This window comes from Vanacampus margaritifer, chromosome 10 (genome assembly GCF_051991255.1).
Source record: "Vanacampus margaritifer isolate UIUO_Vmar chromosome 10, RoL_Vmar_1.0, whole genome shotgun sequence".
Classification (NCBI taxonomy): Eukaryota; Metazoa; Chordata; class Actinopteri; order Syngnathiformes; family Syngnathidae; genus Vanacampus; species Vanacampus margaritifer.
The window spans coordinates 26,365,901-26,380,477 of NC_135441.1; the positions used below are offsets into that span (position 1 = coordinate 26,365,901).

Genomic DNA, 14,577 nt, shown 5'->3' on the forward strand with positions numbered 1-14,577 from the left:
GTTTTTATTTATGAATTGATTAAAAAATGCTTAGACACATACACGTTGTAATCTGATTCAGGCGTTTGTGCTTTTATGCATTTTTTTTAGTTATCTGTTTATTGCATGATTTTTCTCTTGTTTTTCCTATTTTGCTTACGTAATTCTAAAAATCATTAATTAAATGTCTTTATCATTTAGTACCTTTTAATTTTGTTTCTAAACCTGATATATAAATAAAGTTAATATCTTTATCGTCATTGTTCAGAATAGCAACATAAATATGAGACTTCAAATTAAAAAAATAATTTTTTTAGTGAGGAAAATTCAGTCAAATACATTTATTTTTATATGAAATGTCAAATAAACAATCGGTTATTATATTCAATTCAGTAAAATGTATCTTTGCTGCTCTTTAAAATGTTAAATGTTTCGCCGTAGTGCTTTTAAGTTGAAACCCCTCAACACGTCCTGGAAAAAACACACTTTACACTTCCGGGTCGGAATCGATTCTTCAGTTGCTGTGGTTTTTACCTCCTCTGCCTGTCCGTGTGAGATATTAGCGAAAGTTTTGGACTCCGCAACGTCGACGCCGCAGCGTTTAGCTGCCAAACATCAGGCCATGGCGCTTAACTGGACTGCCATCCTAGGCCGCGGGGTGACGGGAACGCGGTGGCGGCGCTTGCTGCCGCTGCTGGCGGCGATCATGTCAGTGTTCGTGTGCGTGTGCCGAGCATCCTCGTCGTCTCTGGAGCAGCAACAGCAGGGGGAGGAGGACAGTGCCATGGAGAACATCGTCACGGAGAAGAAGGCTGAGGAGAGCCACCGGCAGGACAGCGCCGACTTGCTCATCTTCATCCTGCTCCTTACCCTCACCATCCTCACCATTTGGCTGTTCAAACACCGCCGGTTCCGCTTCTTGCACGAAACTGGACTGGCGATGATTTATGGTGAGCTTCTACCGTCACACGTGTTTTGAACGTTACAAAAAAAAGGGCTTCTTAAATGACGTTTCACTGTCGTAAACTTCCGGGTGGCAACAGTGGGCAGGGAGGCGTGTCTGTCTGAGGTGCTGCGGACTTCCTTGCTAACCAAAACAGCAGCAACAGTCTCAAATGAACTGAAATGAGCAGACCATAATAATGAAGCTAGTCGAGTCATGCATCCGCTACCCCCTCCCCATTTTCTTGTCTTGTGTCCAGGTTTAGTGGTGGGTGTGGTGCTGCGCTACGGAATCCACGTCCCACGGGACGTCAGTAACGTGACGCTCAGCTGCTCCGTCAACGCCAGCCCGGCCACGCTGCTCGTCCACTCCAGGGGAAAGTTCTACGAGTACACGCTGAAGGGTGAGATCAGCGCCAGCGAGGTGGACGACGTGCAGGACAACGAGATGCTGCGCAAGGTGTGTGGGGGGGTGGGGGGGGGGGCGACACTCTTCCAGTTTCACAGTCAAATTCCCAAATGACGAGATTCCGACAAACACTTCCTCGTTCTACATTTCTTGACGCAGTCCTATTCTAACTTCAGGTGACGTTCGACCCCGAGGTCTTCTTTAACATCCTCCTGCCGCCCATCATATTCCACGCCGGATACAGCCTGAAGCGGGTAGGCAAACACCTCTTGATGACATCATCAACATGCCGTCAGGAGGACGGCGAGTCAGTCACGTGACGGCGTCTGTCTTGTTTGCAGAGACACTTTTTCCGGAATATGGGCTCTATCCTGGCCTACGCCTTTTTGGGGACGGTCGTTTCCTGTTTTGTCACCGGGTAAGGTCACGCATGTACACACCTGTTTCAATTTGTTATCATCATTTCTGTTTGTGTTTCCTTATTTTGCCAGCTTGATGATGTATGGCTGCGTGATGCTAATGAAGCAGATGGGACAACTCGGTGGAGAATTCTTCTTCACGGACTGCCTGTTCTTCGGCGCCATCGTGTCCGCCACCGACCCTGGTGCATCCGCCGTCTCCGTTGTTGACTTTCTTCCCCCCCAGTTCATGCAGATAAGACCATTTGTGTCTGTTTTGGTCCTCTGTTGCCATAGTGACGGTGCTGGCCATCTTCAACGAGCTGCAGGTGGACGTGGACTTGTACGCGCTGCTGTTCGGCGAGAGCGTCCTCAACGACGCCGTGGCCGTCATTCTGTCCTCGTAAGTCTGCCGCCGTGTCAAAATTCATGCGTTAGAAGATTAACTTGGACATAATTGAAAGCATGATTAGGGCAATCATTTGTTTTCTGGTACAAAACAAGAACATGTTTAAACATGTAACAAATATTAAGACACATTTATTTGATACTATAATTATGCAAGTTCCTTTTGGACCAAACATGATTTATTAAAAATAAAAACAGGTGCAAATATATCAATTTAAACAACTCCAAATTAGTATTAGCAATCTTTTATTTTTGTTTACGATGATGCAGATTTTGTAATTGTGGAGTGTAATAGTTGAAATTGTAATTGAATTTTCATTAATTGCACAGCCCTAATTATAAGACTATGAAATTAAGTAACAACTATTTCATTCATCAAATCATTGTTGAGAGCTATTGCTTACTTTAAAATGGTCTGATTTCAGATTCGCGAGTATTTATTTTGTGATTTTTGACTGATGATCCCTTTAATCAAAACAAGACATTTGCAAACACCTGCTTTTATTTTGGAAAACAATGACAGAATGAGTAACTGAATCGGTTTTTAAAAAGTTGGTGAGTGCATCCATTCTTCTCATTCCCATTTTTATGTATTTATTTTTTACCAAATAAACAACAATAATTGGTTAAAAACATGAACTCATTTGCTCCCCAAAACGTATAAATGCGTTATATTTTTAATGTTTAGAGTGTCCCAAAGACATATTTATACGTTTTATGTGTGTTTTTTTATGCTAGAGCATATACTGTAGAAGGCTCTCAAAAGCAAAGAACGGTTGAAGAAATGGTAGTAATTACAAAAACGGCCAGCAGGTGGCAGGAGAATATATTAGCTCAATAGCTATGTTCTAATGCTAATTGCTGCAAAATGGAAACAGATAGAAATGTACTTTTTTTTCTGATGAAAGAAGAGACTCTCATCTTTATTTTGGTAGGTTCCATGTTTTTATAGCAATTGAACGCAATATTCTGTGGGCCTTGCAAAATCAGTCAAAATCCAGTAAAATAGCCGGGGGCGAAGGGGGTTGCTTCAGTCAAAAATGGCTGCGAGTGAATGAATGAGTTAATCAGGTAAAAAATGTTTTGTAATGCACTTTAATGCAAAATAAAATTGTGTCCAATTATTTGATGAATTGATCAAATGTGTTGGGGATCGATTGACAAAAAAAAAAAAAGTCTGACCGAGTAATGGTTGAGTTACAGTTAAATGATATCACCAACACTATAATATCATCTCATGATGGTCTGCATTCTTTCCAACGTACTGCAGGGGCTCCAATAATCCCTGTCAAGTGAGCTATTTTTAATCAGTTATTTATAGCGAGAGTCAGCAAACAAGATGCGCTTTTCATCGTTATTATCATTTGCTGCCGAGAGCCCAAACAACTGACGATTTGTCATTTTGCGAGCGTGACTCGATGTCATTTCTGCAGTCCGCGCTCGCTTGCAGCGCCATCGCAAAGTCGACTCAGCAAAAAAAAGGCGTGCCAAGTTCATCGACCCAAAAGCTAAATACTTCGCTGCAGAAAAGCGACAAGGTCAAACGCCGACCCCTCGTGAAATGTTGCGCTCGCCGTTGGTGAGGAGGAAGCCGAGCCAGAATCACTTTGTGATTTTATTATTATTTTTTTTTTAAACCAGCAAAGAATTGCAAGTAATGTTGTCTGATTCACTCATTATGAGGAACAAGTCAACATGATAGACTTTGCGCCATTTACGCGACAAAAGGGGATTGTTGGAGCTAATCAAAGTGTTGCGGATGTTGTGGGCAGGTCCATCGTGGCTTACCAGCCGGAGGGCGACAACAGCCACACCTTCGAAGTGGTGGCCATGTTCAAGTCCTTCGGCATGTTCCTCGGCGTCTTCAGCGGCTCCTTCGCTCTCGGCGTGGCCACCGGCGTCGTCACGGCGCTCATATCCTTCACGTTTTCAACTCGGCCGGCCGATTCTGGAGACATGACAACAAAGCACAACCATTCAATGCTCTTCCACTAGGTGGCAGTAAATAAATACACTGGGGGGAAAAACGGGGATTGATATTTACTTGAAAAAAATCTATCAAATTTGTTCACATCAGAAATTCTAGTTGAACTCCTTTACTTCGAATTTCTGAGTGCTTTATCTTTTACTCGGCTTTTTCAAGTAAATATCATTCACCATTTTTACAGTGTAGTTTGGAATTTTTCATTTTATTTCGTTTTGACTTTTTCTTTTTAAATTCTGTAAGTTTGAACTTGTTTTTAGAGCAAGTTTGTTAGTTTTTATTAAGTCAAAATTGTTATTCTTTTAGTTATTATTTTTGATAAATGGAGTATTTATCTAGTGCAACGGAAGAAAACAAAGGACATTTTTGCTAATAATTTTTGCAATGTAATGCATTAATGTAAGATGTGGTTTCAGTTAGTATTTGTTGTCTTTAAAAGCATTTTCATTTGGATTTTATTCTGTTAACGAAAATGTCCCCCCCCCCCCAGTTTTTTCGCTAATTTTAGGTCGGGTTTTTTCTATTTTTTTTCTCATAATTTTGTATTTATTATTTCAAGGAAAACACTTATTTTCAAGTAAATAACACAATTGTTACAGTGTAGTTTTAAATTTAATGTCTAGTTCATTTTGACTTTTTCTTTTTAAATTCAGTAAGTTTGAACTTGTTTTTAGAGCAAGTTTGTTAGTTTTTATTAAGTTAAAATTGTTATTCTTTTAGTTATTATTTTTGATAAATGGAGTATTTATCTAGTGCAACGGAAGAAAACAAAGGACATTTTTGCTAATAATTTTTGCAAAAATTTAATTGAATAACTAGTTCATTTTTTTTCATGTAAGATGTGGTTTCAGTTAGTATTTGTTGTCTTAAAAGCATTTTCATTTTGATTTTATTCTGTTAACGAAAATGTTCCCCCCCCCCCAGTTTTTTCGCTAATTTTAGGTCGGGTTTTTTCAATTTTTTTTCTCATAATTTTGTATTTATTATTTCAAGGAAAACACTTATTTTCAAGTAAATAACACAATTGTTACAGTGTAGTTTTAAATTTAATGTCTAGTTCATTTTGACTTTTTCTTTTTAAATTCAGTAAGTTTTAACTTGTTTTTAGAGCGAGTTAAAATTGTTAATATTCGTTTTATTTTTATAAAGTATTTGTCTGGTGCAATGTAAGAAAACAAGACATTTTTTGCTAATAATTTTTGCGAAACGTCATTAAAGCACTAGTTAAGTTAATTTTATAAATGTATGATGTAGTTTCAGTTAGTATTTGTTGTCTTAAATCATTTTTATTCTTATTTTATACCGTTAACGCAAATTTTTTTTTTTCAATATTAGTTTTTCCGTATACGTTATTCAGTAGTAATTTAATTGTTTAGTTTTTTTAAACATGCCACAAGATGGCAGCAGAGCAATGTGCCAGGTTGAAGTCCTTGACCAGCACCTGCACGTGACCAAGTTCACAAAGTTGAGAGATTTCCCGCTGCTGGAGACGGCCTTGTTCTTCCTCATGTCGTGGAGCACCTTCCTGTTGGCCGAGGCGTGTGGCTTCACAGGTGCTCACATTCTAACGGAATTTGCGTATCGCAACTGAAGTCAATCGTTTTGATTGTTGGCTGTGCCACAGGCGTGGTGGCGGTGTTGTTCTGTGGAATCACTCAGGCGCACTACACCTTCAACAACCTGTCTCACGAGTCCCAGGACCGGACGAAACAGGTCAGACCGCAATAGAAACTCGGGCCCGACCAATATGCGTTTTTTGAGACCGATGACGATACCAATTTTGAGCAGAAAAAAAATACCAATTCATCTTTTGATTATTAAAAAAATAGATATTTAATGCATAAAATACATTTAATGCATGCATGGTGTACACACTTTAAATGAATACAGAATAAAGCGATTGAATTCTATAAAATAACATTTTTTTTTCACACATTGAGAAAAATGTGTGCCTTTGCGTAGTGTTATCTTACCTGCGGGTATGCGTTCTAACAGCATTTGTGTGTGAATATTCGTGATTTGAAGGAAAAACACTCCCGAAGTCGATGCTAACTTCCTGCTAGCAGTTGAATGTGATCCTCCCTTTGCTTTTAGCATTAGCGCTAGGCTAGCGATGTTTTTAAAATGAAGCATGTTTTGTATTTAAATATATATTGGATGTAATTGTTATCGTCATGTGTTTAGTTTTTCCGTTAATTCCAAGTGGGGTGTCATTAAGCAGCTTAAAGGACGCTTCGGGGGGGACAACAGAAAAAAACTGAATAACATACGCGACACACTTGCTAGTTACGAATGCTACGCAAATAAAACGGTGCATTCAAGGTACTTTCACAGCGTCGGAAACTTCTGTTTTCTTCGATGATAACGTTAAGGAAAATAATTGTTTTGGGCAATCATCGGCGGCCGATTAATTGGTTGGGCCCTAATAGAAACACAATGACAATTGTTTCAGTTTTTTTGGGATGTTTTGTTGCAGCTGTTTGAGTTGTTGAACTTCCTGGCGGAGAACTTCATCTTCTCCTACATGGGTCTGACCCTCTTCACCTTCCAGAACCACGTCTTCAACCCCATGTTCATCGTGGGGGCTTTTGTATCCTTTTGGGAAAAGCCGCAGCATGAGTTGCAATTGCACATAATGCCACAAGATGGCGGCAGAGAGCTTCAAATGCGTTGCCATTCACTGTTCCCGTGGGGTCATCCTTGACCAACGCGAGCGTAGTTGGCCGTGTTCCTGGGCCGAGCGGCCAACATCTACCCGCTCTCCTTCCTGCTCAATCTGGGCCGACACAACAAGATCCGATCCAACTTCCAGCACATGATGATGTTTGCCGGTTCGTCAGTCATGCGACTCCGGTCCGCCTCGTGACTTCTTGGTGGTGACTTTTTGCACTTTGCCGGCCAGGACTGCGGGGCGCCATGACCTTCGCCTTGTCCATCCGGGACACGGCCACGTACGCGCGGCAGATGATGTTCTCCACCACGCTGCTCGTGGTCTTCTTCACCGTGTGGTTCTGCGGCGGCGGCACCACGCAGATGTTGTCGTGCCAGCGCATACGGTACCGGCTTTGCTGTCCTATTGTTTTGCGTGCAAAAGTATTGCGACACAGCTCATCCCTTGGACTGTAATTATGACTTTAGTTAGCACAAGTTAGCCTTTTGACCAAATATTTTTGTGCATAATACTAGACTCTTTCTCAAGTTTGTTCTTGTTTAGTTCTTTCCAACTAATTGTCGTACGTATGCTGTTTCCAGAATAGATGTACGCTAAACCCGCTTTATTTCTTTTGTTTTTCATCAACAGTGTTGGCGTGGACTCCGACCAAGACAACTCTGTGAGTGCGACCCGGGTGACGCACATACAAAAAAAAAAAAAAAAAAATCGAATAAAACAAAAGTCCATTTCCTGCATTTGCACAGACGAGCATCAGCGAAGGTTCCGAGCGACGAAGCTCCAAGGAGGAAAGTGTCTGGCTTTTCCGGATTTGGTACAACTTTGACCACAAGTATCCTTGCACAAGTTTTGAGTTGTTGTGATTTGAGGATTACGCACGCCTCGGCCAGCAGGGGGCACCACCGCATCATACTTATTGATAGTGAAGAGTTGCAGGTCTGAATTTGCAACCTTTCTTTTCTTCCTTGACCGGAGCCCCCCCCCCCCAGCTACCTGAAGCCCATCCTGACCCACAGTGGCCCCCCGCTCACGGCCACGCTGCCCCCCTGCTGCGGCCCCCTGGCACGCTTCCTCACCAGCCAGCAGGCCTTCGAGGTATTTCGTATTCTCTGAATTTTCCCATCAAATATCCAAATAATAACATAGCCTGGGCAGCGGCATTATCTCGTCACGTGATCGTGATGACGTATCCGGTGCGTGAACAGCAGCCGCCTTTGTTCATTTGAATTTCCTGACGTGACGGGCAAGAAAAATGCTCTCTTTAAAATTAGTTAAAATTAGGGGTGTCAAGCGATTATTTTTTTTTTATTGTAATTAATTGCATGACTTCTATAGTTAACTCCCGATTAATCGCTAATTTAATGTCTGTTCTAAATGTAAAATGTTCTAAATTTTCATACTCTTAACAGAAACGTGGGGAAAAAATGTGAAACTAATATGGCAAAATCTTTTAGTCATTGATACAGTAATTTCATAATAATTCATAAAATTGAGGTAAAATTAAAAATATGTTCTGTACTGTAAAAAACGAGTATGATATTGATTTGTGTTTAGGTCATTTTTCTGCCACTAGATGGCATAATTGCATTTGTAAGACATTGGTGACAGCTCAGTGCATTTTTCTTTTCATATTAAGAGCGATTTGATCTGTAACAAAGTAATTTGTGAAATTCTGCACATTTTTAAAAATGCTAAAATACAACTTTGCCCCAGTCGCCACAAATATATGCATTTTTAGTATCTATTTCATTATAACTGGAATTCCCCCAGTTTGGGCTTTCCAAGTAAGGAGGTGTCATAAATTGAAATTATCTTAAAATGAACGCATTAATTTTGACACCCCTTAGTTAAAACCAATAAACAAAAACAATCCTTCCAAATATTTTATATATTTTCTCTTTTCGATGTTCACCGCGAACGAGTCGTCACATGGGAGCGTTTCCCCCCCCCCAGAACGAGTGTCAGATCAAGGACGACGACTCGGACCTCATCCTGACGGACGGCGACGTCAACCTGAACTACGGCGACGTCACCGTCAGCACGGCCGGCGACGACCCCGACCGGGAGCTGGCGTACGGCGACCACGAGCTGGTGATGCGGGGCACGCGCCTGGTGCTGCCCATGGACGACTCGGAGCCGCCCTTCACAGACCCCCGCTGCCGCTTGTGAGGGCGGCGCCGCCCGCTTCTTTTCGCGCCATCTCGTCCGCCGTGTCTGTAACGTAGTCTTTATTTATTTGCCACCTACTTTCACGTGGCCTTTTCACTCACCTTATTGTAGCAACGCAAAGCATGTGTTCTCTATGGCGAGCATTTATTCCACATTCTACTAGTGCCATGTACTAGTACGCTCTTTGTCAGACCATCAAGTCAACACGCTAGTTTCTCAACTGTCTTTCTTACTAGTGCCATTTTTCCCCACTATTTTGCACTCAGGCCAAAGCCATGTCTTAAATAGTGCTTTGGCGCCATCTTGTGGTATCTTGGGGCCAGTGAGGGGGAGGAGCTATACTTGGTGCTTTATCTTGTGGAATCTATAGGCAATTACAAACCTCAATTACGGTACTTACTGATAGTACAGAAAAACTGTAAGACTTTTGTTTTTTTTCCACTAGTATAGACCAACAACATGCTACTAGTGAAGCAAAGCTGTGCACTAATTGATAACTTTGTACTACTGGTAAGATTACAGAACTCTAGTTAACATCATCATCACTAGTAGTACTAGTAGTGCGTAGCTGTCAACAGTTTTGCTTCACTAGTAACAAGTTCTACTAAAGTGTCCAAGTCATTTTACTAGTGCGCAGAAATATCACACAGTAGTGGAAGGCACTCATTGTTAAGACAGTTGAGGTATTAGTGCATCGAGTGGTTCTACTAGCAGGCCCGAGTTGCTCCACTAGTATGAAGAAATCATACAGCAAAAGTAAGGAGATAAAAAGTCACTAGTAAGTGAAATGTTATCATTCTACTAGTACTACTATTGCATACTAGTACGCAGGAATGTCAAAGGCAGTTGTGGAAAAAAGCTAGTAGAAAAACAGTCATTCCAGCTAGTGCTTTTCAATAATTCTACTAGTGTGGCTCAGCTATTCTAATAGTGCATGCTACTAGTGCTGCTCTGTCATACAGTAGTAGTGCAAGGGAGTTGTGGGGAAAAGTCACTACACTGTACTAGTACGCCCTAGTCCTTCTACCGGTGCATTCTGCTATTGTGCTCTAGTTGTTCTAATAGTAGTGCATTTTTGTCATTCTACTAGTCTGGCCTTGTTGTTTTACTAGTAAATTCTATTTCATACTTTCTACTAGTGTGCAGAAATGTTATACAGTAATGAAAGGCACTTGTGGGAAAAAGTAACTAGAAAGATATTCATAGTACTAGTGCGCCCTAGGTCTTCTATTAGTGTGCCCTTGTCCTACTAGTACATTTGAGTCATTCTACTAGTGCATTCTGCTCATTCAACTAGTGTGGCCTAGTTCTTCCACTAGTGCTCAGAAAAGCACTAGTGGAAAAAAGTTACTAGTAATAAATGGTCATTCTACTAGTGCACAGACATTCCATACAGTAACAGAAAAATGTCACTATGAAGACGTTGTTGAATCATTTTTCTTACTAATGATGACAAGGGCGTACTAGCACATGAACTCCTGGCACTAGTAGGACACGGACTAAATGCTGGTATGGCTTTGCCCATTCGTGACCCGATAGCAGCGAGACGGTCGACTTGCTTTGCATGCTGACGATTTCTTTGGACGTCGAACGTCGGCCACTTGACGGGACGCGCGCGGTCAATCAAGTGCCTGCCAGCTGGACCGCCACTTTCAAGCCAGGTGGAGTTCTGGCAAGCCAGGTAGCAATACGCTCCACGTTGGGGGCGGGGCCTCCAGTCGGAGCTCATGCGGAAAGTGGATCGGAGCCCGCTGACTGTCAACACTGTGTGCGTGCGTTGGAGCGAGTTTTAGCAGCGTTCGCCAACCTTTACGTTTTTTATTTTATTTTAGGAACTACTAGTGCATCTCAATTAAAAATAAATAAATAAATAAATATAATTCAGGGCAGTGTTGTCCTGCTATTCGGGGCCGAGCCCTAACGCAAATAGCGAAGAAATTATTTTGTTGTGCTAAAAAAAAAAAAAAGCGTTTAAAATTGCCTATAGAGGCCACAAGATGGCGACAAAGCTCACATTTCGTCCAAAAAAATAAAAAGTTCCACTACTCACTTCAAGATAGATCCTGGACATCAAGGTCCCGCAAGATGCCGGCAGAGCTCTACTTTTATCAAAATGAACATCCTCAACTCACTTTAACATAGTTCTAAAATGCCACCGACATCGCCAAAACATTACTTTTATTATTGCTTTGGCGAGTTTTCCAGCAAATAACAGGCAGTAAGTTTCCTAAAAAAAAAGAAAAAAAGAAAAACCCTGTGAAAAGGTCCTTAAAAAAAAGTATCCGTGTACCCCGAAAGTTGGAGAACTTCTAGCATGACGTCTTTTAAGGATGATAATAACAACAACAATGATCATGTGTGTAAATGTAGTGCAGATGTGTTGCCGTGACGACAAAGGCCCTGACTCGAGAGGCTATTTTGGGCGGCACGGGTGCTGCAACAGGAAGTGTTGATAGGACGTCGCCACGGCAACCGCCATGTTGCCGTCCACCCCAGCCAGAAAACACGCTGCGCGCCAACCGTGTTTAATGTGTGTGCGCGTGATAATATGGAGGAAGAAGGAAGAGGAAGGTCTTTTTCTTCTTCCAACTTTTATCTTCTGCTGTGCAGGAACTTGAAATGTTTTATTTTATGACCTGAGATCCTCAGAATTTTTTTGCCTGCCATTCTTGCTTATTTTTTTGTGTTCTCTTTCAGTGTTATATTTTCTTCAGAAAGGTTATTAAGAACAAAAAAAGAAACTTTATATTTGCACATATCTGTCACTTTGCTTTGGATAAATTGTGAGTAAAAAAAAAAAAAAATCTAAATGTAATGAATGAAAAGTTGATGTCAAATGATCGAAATGTATTTTGCTTACTGTCTTGAATCCATCCGTAGCATTCAGATACTTTGGTTGCGTTTGTATGCTGTTGCCATGGATACGACAAAGCTGACGCATGAGTCGCCTCCTGCTGGACTCTGAGGGCGACACACACAAAAAAAGAAAAAAGGTGTCAGAAATCGAATAAAGACGAGTGTTTTTCTGTTGATGACGCAGACTAAAACGCTTCCTATGTCCACTTTCTACACCGATTTGTGCTCTTTGCGTGCCTGCGTGTGGACGAGTCATTCAGTGTAAATATCCTCTCACCTGTTGATGATTTCGCCTACTTTTGTTATATAACAAAGAAGTTTCAGCACCAAATGGCCACTCACCGGGTTGGGCCCACTTCTCTATACAATCGAGGTTTTGCTATCACGCTAAACATAAAGCGAAACGCGTGTTGCGCATTAAAACAACCACTTCAAGTCTGCTTAGCTTAATGCTAGCAATTCAACACAGTTGGCATGCTAAAGGTTAGCAATAGCGTTGATAGACGAACAGTAGAAACACATTCAGACAGATCATATGGCAATAATCACAATTATATTATTCATCCACGATGAAAATTGACATTACATCATCTTACAGTTGTTGAAGTAGTAGTCTATTCTTTGCTTGTGCCTGAATGACTGTCTATGGACAGTATTATACTGCCACCCAGTGGCCAAGGGGGCGCACCAAGAAGGAAAAGCGCAATGAATTGCATTGCAGTATAAAATCATTTTTTTTTATTCTTTAGATTGTGTTTAATGATGTTATTGATCTGTTTTTGTAAAGCATGTTTAGAGATGAGATGATCACAGACTGACATTTTTCCAAATGTTTTCCAATTGCTGCTAGGACCTGACTAATAGACTTTTTTAGGTCGATTCCAATGTTTGAGAGAATACAATTCTGATAAACAATTAATGGGCCAATTAAATAGAAAATTATAGAATGAATAAAATGCCTTGCTTTCCATTAATCATATGAATTACAGTCCAACAGAGGGAAAATTGGCCGATTTTGATTGGAAAGGGATTGGGGGCTGAATTTCATTATTTTTTATTATATATTAATGCTCATCATAACACTGTCTAATGTTTTGTGTTAATTACGTGTAAAAAAGAAAATAATAAAATTGGGCAGATTTTAGATATTAAAAAAGCTAATACAGTATCAACCAATTAAACGTCCCGGTCATATTTATAGCCATTTTAACCAGGAAGTAGAAACCATTCGATTTTCTTCTTGTATAAAATAATCGTATGTGTTGTTCTGATTGTAATATCTAATATGTGCTTCCTTATTGCAAGAGTTCAGCATCATCTTGAGTCTTGCGGGCGCGCTTGAGACGTGACCTCATGACTTCTAATACTTTTTCTTGTCCACTCAGGAATGCTAAAGTGTGTGAGTGTCGCTGATGTTTTGCTTTTTTGGCAGCGCGAAGGTGAAAGCGGACAGATGTGCACATTCTTTTCTCAGAGAATGACTCATCTTCATGTCGTTCTCTTCTTCATGACCAAAGAAGGAAAGCACAGAGCGTGTACACGGATTGTTTTTTTTCTTCTTCAACAGCAGAAAAGGTTGGAATGTCGCATTGTTCAGATTGTTGATGTCACACTTTTAACAGCTGCATGTTTCTGTGAGAAACGATGAAAATGTGGTGGTTATACAGACAGTTCACAGGACTGATTCACTGTCTGGATATAAAATATGAACGTTTATGTGCATGTACAGTTTCACATTCAGTCTCAACATTACCAACGTTTTGCTTGAATACATTTTAGCAAAAAAATGGAAGCATCTGAGTTAACGATTTTTAAATATTTTCATTTTGGTGTATTTGGATCACTTTTGGGAAAAAGTCATCAAATTTCAAGGTGAAAAAATGACATTTAGGCAATTTGAATTGCTGGATTTTATGATGGTGAAATTTTTACGTGAAAGCATTTACATTTTTTTCATTTTTTTTTTTTTTTTTACAACAATTGCACTCGGAAATATTTCAAGCCTAACTTAAGATTTATGTATTTTTTTTACATGACAAATTCTCATTTACTTTTTTTTTAAAGATAATTTTAACACAAACCTACCAAATAATATGATGATACATATTCGTTAGTCTAATAAAGCCCATTTATTTGAAATGCATAATCCTCAGGTTTATGTATCTAGTATTAATAAAGTATAATTACTCTAAATTAATAATAATAGGAGTATTTATTTTAAATACATAAATTATATTGTTTTAATTGCATAATAATCAGGTTACCTACACACGATAAATATACTGCTATGTGAAAAACACTTACGTCAATTTTTTTTCTTTCCTTTATTTTTTATTATTTTTTTTTTTTCTGGGATACTGAGATCTCCCAGAAAAAAACGTCAATTTTTTTAAAATGTTTTTGGGATGATGCAGACATCCCAAAAACGTACAAAGGTACAATTTTTTTTTTTTAAAAATGGCCAAATTGCACTTAAAAAAAATCCGTGAAACACTGAGATGGCGAAAAGTGAAAATGGAACACTGTAAAAAGTATAAAAGTGATCCATTTGAGCAGTGTTAACTTTTAACCTTGAGTTTGAAATGAATAAAAACAAATTGATGGGAGAAAGTCACCTTGGCGCAACTTGGTCTTGATTTTGCTCCTAATCTCTTCGGCTTCTGCATCAGCTTCCAAATTCCTGGTTGAGGTCATTGTTTGTGAGCGCTTACGGAGGTTTGGCTCGTGTCCTGCACTTTTTCCCCTCTTTTTTTTTTTTTTT

The 14,577-nt window shown here is 40.0% G+C and overlaps 1 protein-coding gene and 1 long non-coding RNA gene across 2 annotated transcripts; one reads left to right on the forward strand and one right to left on the reverse strand.

Annotated features, from left to right (window-relative positions):
• The first annotated feature begins 601 nt into the window (after positions 1-601).
• Positions 602-11,995, forward strand: slc9a6a (solute carrier family 9 member A6a). Its single transcript, XM_077578380.1, has 16 exons — positions 602-929; positions 1,182-1,381; positions 1,507-1,584; positions 1,672-1,748; positions 1,822-1,934; positions 2,026-2,131; positions 3,909-4,050; positions 5,568-5,673; positions 5,745-5,833; positions 6,597-6,710; positions 6,840-6,951; positions 7,023-7,176; positions 7,422-7,452; positions 7,538-7,623; positions 7,781-7,886; positions 8,745-11,995. Exons 1-16 carry the CDS (start codon positions 602-604, stop codon positions 8,958-8,960), a joined length of 2,058 nt encoding a protein of 685 aa, XP_077434506.1. The 3' UTR covers positions 8,961-11,995.
• On the reverse strand, positions 863-12,662 carry LOC144059355 (uncharacterized). Its single transcript, XR_013295638.1, has 4 exons — positions 12,413-12,662; positions 11,821-11,921; positions 3,925-4,084; positions 863-2,137 (listed from the first exon to the last, which is right to left on the reverse strand). It is a non-coding gene; the product is annotated as an uncharacterized LOC144059355 (long non-coding RNA).
• Between the last annotated feature and the right edge of the window lie 1,915 nt (positions 12,663-14,577).

Excerpts from the sequence above, each read along its gene's own strand:
- slc9a6a (XM_077578380.1), top strand. The coding sequence starts at position 602 with ATGGCGCTTAACTGGACTGCCATCCTAGGCCGCGGGGTGACGGGAACG. Across the intron at positions 4,051-5,567 it reads CCGGCGTCGTCACGGCGCTC|GTGACCAAGTTCACAAAGTT; the intron begins ATATCCTTCACG and ends CAGCACCTGCAC. Across the intron at positions 5,674-5,744 it reads CGAGGCGTGTGGCTTCACAG|GCGTGGTGGCGGTGTTGTTC; the intron begins GTGCTCACATTC and ends GCTGTGCCACAG.